The 12,061-nt window shown below is 39.1% G+C and overlaps 1 protein-coding gene across 4 annotated transcripts in view; it reads right to left on the bottom strand.

Moving 5' to 3' along the window:
- Positions 1 to 345: 345 nt before the first annotated feature.
- Positions 346 to 12,061, bottom strand: part of STOX2 (storkhead box 2) — a 246,056-nt gene continuing 234,340 nt past the window's right edge. For all 4 annotated transcript variants that reach the window (XM_053257670.1, XM_053257671.1, XM_053257672.1 and 1 more), the window contains one exon: positions 346 to 7,517. In XM_053257670.1, coding sequence (XP_053113645.1) covers positions 7,322 to 7,517 — 196 coding nt within the window. In that variant the 3' untranslated portion in view covers positions 346 to 7,321. The remainder of the gene's footprint in view (positions 7,518 to 12,061) is intronic.

Raw genomic sequence — 12,061 nt, 5'->3', positions numbered from 1 at the left:
CGTTCCCTTTAAGAGTACAATTGTGGAGAGAGTGGTCCATAGTTAAATGGTAAAGCACATGCTTTGCATGTACAATTAAACTAATTCAAGGAGTAAAGGCTGGAAAATTCCTCTCCCTGAGAACATGCAGAGTTGCTGCTGGTTGGAAAAGACAGTACTTGGCTGGATGGATCAATGGTTAGATGTTATAAGGCACTTCATACGTTCAAAGCTTGTTTCCAACACAGAAAGTATAACAAGAACATGATAAAATGAGTTGAAGACACAGAACACAACTAGCATACACATTTTCCTCACAGCAGTGGCATTTGCAAAATAAAAGAAAAAAGACTTGAAAACATAACATATAACCAAATGTTATTTAATATTTTAAAAAGTAACACAATCCAAAATGGATATTTCACACAACACTACATAAACAACATGAACACAATATTACCATATGGAGGGACTTTCAAATATAGACTTACAAAAATCCCTGTCTTTTTTTTCCCTTTTAAGTTATTATACTAAGCATGACAAGTTATCATCATTTACAATATGGTACACTGACACAATAAAAACCATGTCACAAATGTGCTGTTATAAATCAGTAACGTTAAGGGAAGACATTTCATGAACTGTAATTATTTCATATGAAATACTATACAATATAAACAGAACATCCAGCTTGGATGACCTTTACAGCAACCAGAGACCAAGTAATTTTAATTTTTTTTTTCAGTGCAAACACATTTATACAAGGCAGTCTTGGTTGCAAAACTCCCTTCTAGCATACAGTAAGTCCCACTTGCATTTATTAGCTCATTTAAACCTAATGCAACAGTCACATTCAGTCACTTACAGAAGGTTACCTGCAGAATTATGATCCCTTTAAATGTAAGCCTCTTGTTAGTACAGAAGTTAACATTTGTGCCAATCGTTTTATGGGTCCTATTCAGATCTTTCATGCTCACAGGTGGGTGTCTAATGTATTTTAATGTCATATATATACTGTTGTGCATGGTTGGGAACTAGCATCAAGGTGTGTGTGTATGTGTGTGTCTCATAGAGAGAGGGGAGTAGTTTGCTTAAAGTTCCATAGGGTACCTTTCATGACCCAGAACAACTCAAACTAGAGGCACTCTGGTGAGTTTGTGAAGTGTGTCTGCACCATGTACTTGGCAAGATGGAAGCCTGGCAGGTCCAAAATACAACACATAATGGCTCTATGTCATACTATGCTCCTGAACCACCCCACCCCTACAAATGCACTTCCCCTCTTTCACCACAAACAGGCCAAACAGGCTGCTTTTCACCATTAGCTACCTCTGCCTGCCTAAATCGTAGCTATCCAATTGTATATGATGACAGGCTGTTGCTACCTTAAACTTCTCCAGAGCGGGGAATGTGGCCTTTACTTGTCACATGATGTTGGAACAGCTACCATATTTAATCTTACCCATGGGAACCTCATGGATGATTTCATCAGAGCAGACGACCAGGCTATATGTTACGCCTTCCTCCCACCATTACCAAATCAAAGAACGGTTAGCAGCCACATATTGCAACGTATTATGCATGTGATGTCTTTAAAGTATCTGCCCTTGCAGCCAAGGAAGTCTGCAATACCATGAGTGACAGGTCTGCTTTACAGCATACGTCGTTGCTTAATGCAAAATCTAACCTCTCTTCCACATCTATTTTACACTGCATTTCTTGAACACGTCACAAAAACACTCTCCCTGTTGGGCTGATCTGGGACCGTTTCCAAGACGTGTTCATGTATTTATACCAGGAATGATAAAACATTTTTTAAAATCTCAAAAACGCAAACCATTTAAAAAACACTGAAGCTAAGTATTTCCATTAATTTCAATTAAGCATGATTTGCACCAATGGAAGTGAAAACAGGTTTGGAATGATAGGATATTCCAGTATCATATGCTCTCACTATCCTTGAATCCAACTGCATAACTCCAGCAACAGCACCTAGAGTGTCAATCAAAACCCAGCTGGGAGGGAAGAGAACCAGCACCAAGCAACTAGTTTTTGCATGTGCTCTTAGAGAGGCAGTGACAATCACGCGTTATTGTCAAAGGAGAGTGCCTATATTGTCTACCAGGCAGACAGGTGGTATATTGCACTCTAGAAGTGCAGTAGGGGGCATGCAGGAGATAATCTGATTGATTGATTAAGTGCTGTCAAGTCGGTGTCAACTCTTAGCGACCACATAGATAATCTAGATTGGGACAATTAATAGAACAGAAAGTGATTATTTTTCTTTTCTGTCCCGTTCTTTTTGAAGGTAAAAATCAAATGGGAAGCAGTTCTATTTAATAATCCTTTCCTGTAGGAGCAGGAACTGTAAACTATAGCCAAATGATTTACCAAGCTGAGCAATTTTAAATTAGTAATAGCCCTGTGTATTTTTTTAAAAAAAAACACACATTTGCTTGAATTACTTTCAGTTCTTCTCCACCTGCGGCAGTGGTTATGCTGCTGAAAACATAACATTTTTGGCACTCTAGAAAGAGCCAGTGCAAGGCTCAAAAACAGTTTGCCTTGTTCTTTTTAATAGACCAACTTTCTAGTGGTAACACTAAATTTCTTTTAAATATTAAACTAATATTCATTGCTGGCATAAGCAAGCCAGATAACCGCCACTGCTTATTGTGAGTAGGCAGACAAAGGGCACTGAAGCACAATAAGCATGCATCAAAGGACAGGTAGTGGACAAGTTTGTGGCACCAAATATTCCCATCCCTAAGAACACTTACTTGGATGCAAGTCCCATTTATTTCAATTGAGTTTATTTCTGCTAGTCATTGCATTTGTGAAGTACTTGAGATCCTCAGGTAAAAGGCACAAGATCAGTGCAACATATTACCACTACTTCATGAACTGTTCTTTATACTAAAAATTATCCATTTTGCCAAAAAGTAAAAGTAGCTGCTACTTCCTCTGAGAAACAGCTATTGCTGGTGATTTACTGAGGGCTAGAATGTTTTTTAACCATGCAGCTACTATAATCATAAACACACTGTACATAATCAGTGTGTTATGACCGTACCACATAAGTGTGGAATATAGATCTGGAATGGGATTCAACATCCTGTAAATCTCTGCTTTCGTGTTTTTCCAGATGGAGTCAAGAGAAGCTGGGAAATGTACAAGGTGAAATCTCAACATTTTAGAATGACTCTGCCTGGGACTCCCAGTGGTCAGCCATGGTGATGAGGTGTCAGGCCTGTGCTGATCCTTGTCTCCTGCCTCTCTCAAAGTTTTCAGAAGCAGGATAAATTTTATTCACCTCTTCTTGGTGCAAAATATGGATTTTTCAGGCACAGAACATTCATAGCCCTGAATATAATGGGCACAGTATTATGTTCATTGTTTAAAAGGTTTTAACAAACTGGTCCCTTCAATATTATTATTTTTATACAAGTGGCAATAGCATGATTTGGTCTGAATTAAACCCTAAACATATATCTAGCACATCTATAAAAGTTATACTTATTGAAGGATAGCTGCCACACATCACTTAATTTTTTCACTTTTTAAAAAAAGGATGCTTCTGTAATCAGCTTAACTGCTTCTCTCTTTTAATTAAAATGTCTGAAGAAGAAAAAATACTACTACATATTATTTTGATGGTTCTGTTACTGCTACTACTGATGTCAGTATCTCAGACTATTTATTTCACTGTGAAAAAGCTTGGGTTTATAGTATTCAAGATGCAGAAGGATGAGGAAATGGAGAGTGCATCCCACCAGTGGTTGATTTGGATGCAAATAATAGCTCTGGCATGATATGTTGCCATAAATGAAGGCAGAATAGAGCCCAAATGTTCAAATGAAGGCAGTAAAATACCTGGTGTGTCTTCTGCTAAGCCCCAAACTGCCAATCATATTCCATATACTGTATATATTAACAGGCTTCTAAATTACAACCAACACTTGACTTTCTATCAGGTAGAAACTTCAGCAGAAATGGAAAGACAAAGGATAATTCCATAATTCCCCCCTCCTCCCCCGACTTTGTTTGCCTAAAGGATTCTATGACCATTGGATAAATCTCATTCTACTAAAGCCGAAATCCAAATGAATACAGTAACAAGAAATCATGGCAATGAAAAATGACTTCATACGCGAGCACCGACACACAAGAGAACGTCATGGCCTTTTCTTCATCAAGTTTTTAGCATTGCTCTGAACAATACCCTTTTAAAAAACACGTTGCTGCATTTCATCAAATTCATGGAGGTAGTTATATGTGTAAAAAAAAATTACCATAAAAGTAACATGTATCATAATAATACATATCAAGTGTGCAAAATGCCGACAGATTTGTGTTGACCCTTAAAGTTGAACACAACATAGAAATTCAACGCATTCTGGTTCTTTAAATCTTTCAGTTGATACATTAGGAGGATGACAGATGATCAACCATGTAGTAAAAAGGTCATCATGATTTCATCACAGGACAACAGTGACAAAAACACTCAAGCTCCACTGCTGTGGGTATATACTCGCAAGATGGGCTTTCCTTATATTTCTTTTTTATTTTAAAGAATGCACAGTAAGAATGTTTCTTTTTGTAACTTCTTTTTATAGTTCATGTTCCAAGAGTCACATTAATGCTAATAAAATGCCATAAACATATTCTTGGCTGAAAGTCATGCCAACATTAACAGGAGCCTTTTAAAGCTTGTCTTTGGGAACTTTCAAATATCGCCCAGGGAGAATTTATTGTATAACATTGGAATGATGTCTTTTGTATAACTGCTACATGGATCAATTTCAATAATGTTAACTAAAAGAAGAGTATTCCCTATATGTGGCAATATCTTCCTTATTCACATTTTAATACTGCATTTTAATTTTTTGCTTTCAGCTATAAATTAAGATATTCAACAGTTTTATTTAGTGAACTGATACATACTATAAATATCAGAGCACACCTGAAACAAACCGAATCATATAGTCAGCTACTGAATAGTGTTATAGCAATTTTCTGCTAAAAAAATCTAATGACTCTGGAGTCTGCATGTATTAAATATTCCCAGAGTTACATATGTAAGCAATAAGATTTGTCAGGCAATGCATTTCTGGGTTATTACAACATAGCTTTGAAGGTATTTATAAGGCAGGAGGCCAGTGACTAACCAACCAAGCAGCATAATAACCTCCATTACATGCACTGAGCCATCTATTTGCTTGTAGCAAATAGAATTTATACATGATAATAAAGAAAGCATCTAGACCTGGTACTTTACTGGTTGTTTTAGGACATAAGGGCTGCAACTCAAAGCTCCACAGGACTCTGAAGGCTCAGCGTGCAAAATGAGATTACATGTATAGAGCACTTCCCAACACTGATGGGAAGGGGGCAGGCCCTGCTTGTATAGAATTCCAATATGCACATCTCAGCGCCTGTGTATGCACCAGAGCTCCCAGATTTGCGAGTGAATGATCTACCCCAGTGTGAACTGAACCAATTGTGCCCAGTGTTTATAAAGCGATTTCATAAACACCTGAAAGGTGTTTAAGAACTGTTTAAGACAGGAATGCACCTTCAGTAGACATCACAAAACACAAGTGAAGCTTGAATAGGCTATACAAATTGTTACCAGTACCTGATGAAAATACTTTCTTTAATGGTAAGCTTGGTTATATCACCTGGGTAGCAACAAAAGACAGATAGTGTAAATGTCAGTGCATGTAACAATTTACACCTCTTCTGATCTTTCTTATTGGATTTTAGTCTTCCACTTGTCTTTCCATTATGATTGTTTAAAAACAATACTGCAGCATGGCGTTGCATAAATAACTGAGAGCAGAATCTGGCCTTTTATGCTTTTCAAGTTTACTCTTGAAATTGTGAATCTCTCTAAAAATTAATCTAGAATAGTTTTTTTAAATAAATTACTTTGGATTAGCAATTTTAGGACATACACATTAGATATAATAAACCTGTGGATACAGAATTTCTGCTATCACCTTTGTGAGACACACAAAAGAGGTAAAGCAATGTCTTTTTAACTAACCTTTGTTGATGAAAAACTTAGCAAGCTTTTTAGTACATCTACTTTATCATCTCTCATTCTCTCAAACCAGAAAAGTAACTTCTCTCTTCACCAGCTATTCTTCTGGACACATTAGATTTCAACTCATATGATTTTTTTTTAACTAAGTATTTCCATACAATGTTCACTCACAAAAATGTAATTCAACAACAGGCCTGAAGTTTATTAGTCTCTAAATCTGTTCTCTACAGTGTTTGCTAGTTTCAATCGCCTAATTTAGGCACTCTAAAAGCTACATAAAATAGAAATATAATATGTCCTTCCATAGAAAGAAATCAACTCTTCAGGCCATTACTCATCATTTGTATCACAAAGAGCTTTCTTCTTTTTTGTTCAAACAAATTATTTTGATATTTAATATAAGTTTGGGGTAACAACTGGAGTGACACACTAAAGTGACCACTTAATTTGATTTATACTTTAAAAAACAAAAACAAGAACCATTTTGTTACCTCTTCTATCACTTAGTGATGTGCCTCAATCAAAATTAGGTTTTCTCCTTCTTCACTTTCAATTCAAAGTCTTATATATATATCCCTGCTTGGAACCAGGGGAAATTAAAAAGTAAGTTTTAAGTAAGCATTTCCTACTTTTTAAAGAAATCAAACAAAGCAAAAATAGATTACATCTTTATTATTTCCCACCTCTTCCCACATCTTTAAAACATGACCTCTTCTGACTTACTTTTGCTATGGATTCTTGCAAGATCATGTCATGAAAACTCACAGTGAAAATGACAGATGTATAAATAATTCACAGGTAGAGCCAAGGTCTTTCCTAGTCTCGATTGGCATTGTTTTCCCTCAAGGTGACCCTTGGTTGTTTACTTTCAAAGAAGGCTCAGTTTATAAAGGAAAAGCATCAACTCTATGGCAGTTTAACCAGTGGTAGGGGGCATCACATATCTGTGGCATTTTTAAATGAAGTTGGCAACTGCATGACATTGAAAATGCAGATTACACTTACAGTGTCTAGACTTTCATATATGTGCTCAGTTACGATTAAGTGAAGCAAAAGTGTACATATTATCTCTACTGCTATTCTGTTGCTACAGAGCCGCAAATGTGAAAAGCAATACCTCAAAATAAGATTTCTTTGTTGCCCCTAGCCTACATAGCAGCACAGTTATGTAGACAGAAAAACTGTGCAGTTGAGATGCCTTGTTTTCCCCCCTCCCAAAGACGTAAACATCAGTCCCAGTGTCGTAAACTTGATTGTATAGGATGAGACAGAAGATCTGAGGCAGAAGCACTATCAAACACTTGTAACAGAAGCTTGCAGGCAATTAGCAGGTTTCTGCAGTTTTTCAGTTTCACTTGTTGGAGGGTCTGAAGTTGCTCGGAAGCTGAACATCGGACCTGCACCGCCATGTGCAGGACTGAGAGCTGGGTTCTGACGTCTGTTGCTTTCAACAATACTTGAAGTGTTAGAAGCTAAGCTCTCACGCGTACTGAAGAGAAAGAGAGGGAAAAAGTATATACATATAAGTACATATCTGTTTGTCGGCCAGTGGGAAAGGAGAATGGGAAGTTATATAAAAGGCTTCCTGCATTTACACATACACAATGATATAGCAAAGAAACTATTTGCATAATACTAACAATATGAAGTTTCGTTCAAGATGCAATTTCACCCATGTACTGAAAAATCATGGAATTCAATATTAGGCACAAGATCATCAGCATCCTGGAAATTGAATATCAGCTTTCTCCCCACCCCTCCCCACTTTTAGAGCAACTTTCTAGCCTATATGGCTGTGAAGAGAAGTTTGAAAGTGTGTAAGCAATGTCTGTTGCAAAGCCAGAAGGAAGCTTAATTGTCATCAGAAGATGGAGCTCAGTATGCTGGGTAGCTATTTGCTCCTCCTCAACAAATAGGAACAGAAATAGAAGCAGAATAAATTATGTAAAATAGGTAGCATTGACTTAATTGTCATAGCACATTCTGGTTGTTCAATTCAGCCTTTTTGGTGAAAAACTTGGGTTACCCTGATGCAGTGGCTCTTTTGATTAAGTCCAGAGTATACAAATTTTGATTTATTTCTTTTTAAGCATGCACATACAGCTTTTTTCAAAATGGTCTCTAGAAGTTAATCCAGTCACCACATTAAAAAAAAAACACAACAACCACCAGAAGACAAATCATACAGCTAATACTGGAAATCTTTTAAGACTGAATATTATACCAATTATTAAGGCTGTTCACATGACCAGCCCTACTCGGGCTAACATTGGCCTAACAGGGTAGGGCTGGTCGTGAGAACTGACAGGATTGGTCCCAATCATGGTGCTACACCAGTTATGAGCTAAAACTGCTCTCCATTTTGGTTGCTGGCAGCCTTCAAAATAATAGAGACCGGAGAAAGGTGTGACTGTGGTGCATTGTGGGATACCAGAAGGCAGGACATCCTTTCCCTGGACTCTGGATTGGTGCTCCACTCGCCACGGCGCTGATTATGTTGGTGCAAGAGCAGTGGCACTCGTGAGGACCGGCATTTTGTGGGGGAAGGCAGGTAGTACCCTGCCTTTCCCCAGACATACCTTGCCCCACTGGCTCTGGTCACATGAACAGCCTTATCTTACATTGTTTATACTTTAATTATATGGTATTTATATAATGTCAGAACACTGAATTTGTCATTATCATGTGGCAAGCAATATATCCATATTACTGGTGAAATGCAGCACCTTTGCATTCGAGAATGGAGCACTCGTCACTTTAGATCAGTGTGTGCCTGTATGACTGAACTAAGATATGAAAATTACGGTTACATCATAGGCTCCACTGAGCACTAGCACTTCTATCCCTCCTTACATGGCATATAGAACAATTCAGGGTAAATCTGAAAAAACTTCTAATACAGAGCATGCGTCTAACATTACTTCTTTCCCATAGTATTAACCAGCGACTAGAGTCTGAACTGGTTGGTCTATGCACAATTAAGCAGAGACTCTACCAATAATTGTGTGTCATTTTCCCTGTGCCCCAAATATGCATCTGAACATAGTCAGCAGTGGAATTACAGCTACAGCAAGTGAGACTAGACTGTATATTTGAGCCTACTAGGTAATGGCAATAAGGCTGCTTTTAGAAGGAAAGGAAAGGAATTCAATCACGCCCCAGTTTCTCTCAGCACTGGCTGAATGTTTTCTGTGTATAATAAGATTCACTTTAGTATGTTAGGTGGTATCATTCATGCTTATGTTAAGGTTGAGTCTTTTCTTATTTTTCATCCTCTACTTTTCCTTAGCCACCTAATGGGGCAGCAGGGAAGCAACCTGCCTAGAGAGCAGGAGGCTGTTGGTTTGAATCCCCACTAGTGTGTTTCCCAGAATATGGGAAACTCCTATATCGGGCAGCAGCGATATAGGAAGATGATGAAAAGCATCATTTCATACTGCGTGGGAGAAGGCAATGGTAAAACCCTGCTGTATTCTACCAAGAAAACCACATGGCTCTGTGGTCACCAGGAGTCGACACCGGGTCAACAGCACAACCTTTCCTTTCCTTCCAGGTTCACACTTTTAGGGCATTTATTTCTCAGCTCAGTATTCAACCTATGGCAATCTTTCCTAAAGAGCTCGGTTGCTCTTCCACGGATTGATTATTGCAGCCAGAAAATGTAACAAATGTCATAATTCTGTAGTAATATCTCAACTACCAGATTGATGGTGGTGGTAGTAACACATGAGCCATGAGCAACAAAACAGTCAGAATGAATATATGTCATATGTAGGAGCGCTGTCATAGCAAGAGCAGAATGGGGAAGTTCACTGGGGTGAATTCTTGACTGTAAGGCAGGGCTGCTCAACTTCGGCCTTCCTGCAGATGTTGGCCTACAACTCCCATAATCCCTGGCTATTGGCCACTGTGGATGGGGATTATGGGAGTTGTAATCCAAAACCAGCTAAATTGAGAAGGCCTGCTGTAAAGTAGGCTGCCACCTTCCACTTTATTTTAATGTGGGGAAAACCATTCTTTTCACATAACATTCGGGGATGGGGTAGTAAAGTGGCAAAACCTCCCTATAAGGACTGAGCACTGCAGGTGGCCGCCAAAGCCGGCCTCCAAAGGGGGCCAGCTTTTGGTGGTGGCCTTCAGGGGTGGGACTGAGCACTGGGGTCAAACGTATTGTTTTGGACTCCTAAAAGAAAGTCTCCTGATGACTACAATATTATTGTTGCCTAGTTAAAAGAAAATATCTTTACAGACACATCTGTTCATCCAGGCTTTTGATTAAATACCGCTTTAACATTGTTTTAAAATATTGTTTTAAAATTTTAAATTGTTTTAATATTTTAACTTTTTGCTGCTATTTATTTTAACCAATGTTTTAATTTCTCTGTTGGAGTTTATTTGTTTTAACTAATATTTTCTGTTATCATTTTTTGTTATGATCCACCCACAGACATAAAGTGTTGGGCTTTATAACAATATGTTAAATAAATAATAAATAGTAATTGGTTGGGCCTGGTACAGGTATGTGTCTTGGGTTCTTCAGAGATGGGGACGTGGGGGATGACTCTGGGGCAGCTATCCCAATGGTGGTGGGGAATTGGCAAAGAAATGGTGCTGGTTGGTCAGTGGGCCATTACAGGGGAAGGGAATTCAGAAATTTAATTGCCGTTTCCTCTTCCAGAAGGCCCACCAGCTATTTGACCTTGGAGAGCAGTGCCAATAACCCACAGAACCTCAACTTATTACTTTGTAATGCCAGGTCAGTCCAAAATAAGTCTGAGATCATCCATGACTTGATTATGAATGAAGGAGCCGTCCTGGCATGCATTGCGGAGATCTGGTCGGGAGAGGCTAGTGGTTCAGTTTGGTCCCAGGTTCTTCCAGTGGGTTACTTTGTGGTGGAACAGGTGAGAGGATGTGGGTGGCAGTGGGGTGGCAGTGGTCTATAAGAATACCATCTTTCTTACCAGGATCCCTGCCAGGCAATTGTCCTTTATAGAATGTGTGTACCTAAGTCTAGAGATCAAGGATAAGAAATGGCATAACTTCTCTAAATGCCTTCCTGGAGGCAGTAATGGGCTGGATGAGGGATAACAAACTGAAGTTTAATCCAAATAAGACAGAGGTACTGACTGTCTGTGTGTGGGCGGGGGGGGGGGGGGTTGGGACCCGAGAGATGGTTTAGATCTGCCGGTTTTGGATGGGGTTACACTCCCCCTGAAAGAGCACTTGGGAGTGCTCCGGGCTTCAAAACTCTTGTTTCTCAGGTTGAGGCAGTCTCCTGGAGCGCTTTTTATCAGCTTTGACCGATATGTCAGCTACGCTCATTTGTGGAGGTAGACCTTAAAACAGTGGTACATATGCTGATAACCTCCAGGCTCATCTGTTATAAAGCACTCTATGTGGGGTTGCCTTTGTATGTAGTCTGGAAACTACAATTGGCACAGAATGAGGCAGCCAGACTGGTCTCTGGGACAACCTGAAGGGACCATATTACATCGATTTAAAGAACTGCACTGGCTGCCAATATGTTTCTAGGTGAAATGCAAAGTGCTGGTTATTACCTATAAATCCCTCAATGGTACCTAAGGGTACCTAAAAGAGTGCCTTCGCTATCATGAACCCTGTAGCCAATTAAGATCATCTGGAGATCATCAGATCATCAACTGTTGCCGCCGGCTTGTTTGGTGATGACTCAAGACTGGGCCTTCTCTGTGGCTGCCCTGGTGCTTCAAATATGCTCCCTGTTGAAATAAGAGCATCACCTTCTCTGTTTGCTTTTAGGAAGACCTTCAAGATGCACCTGTTTTCTTAGGCTTAGGGCTGCCTTATGCTGCGTTGTATGGGATTGCATTGTAAGGGTGTGTCAAGGCCCTGTAGAACTGCACCCGGTGAAGCCATGCAGGCTGGGCGGCTTCCTTCTCTTTCCATTTATGGGGGAGTCAACATAACCATTCTCAGGGTAAAATTAATTTCAAACTGTATAGAAAATAACTTCAAATTTAAGATGACTTCCTTTAAAAACACAGGTATTTA

This window comes from Hemicordylus capensis, chromosome 5 (assembly GCF_027244095.1).
Source record: "Hemicordylus capensis ecotype Gifberg chromosome 5, rHemCap1.1.pri, whole genome shotgun sequence".
Classification (NCBI taxonomy): domain Eukaryota; kingdom Metazoa; phylum Chordata; class Lepidosauria; order Squamata; family Cordylidae; genus Hemicordylus; species Hemicordylus capensis.
Note: the sequence above shows the minus strand (reverse complement) of the source record. Positions and strands in the feature narration are given on the sequence as shown.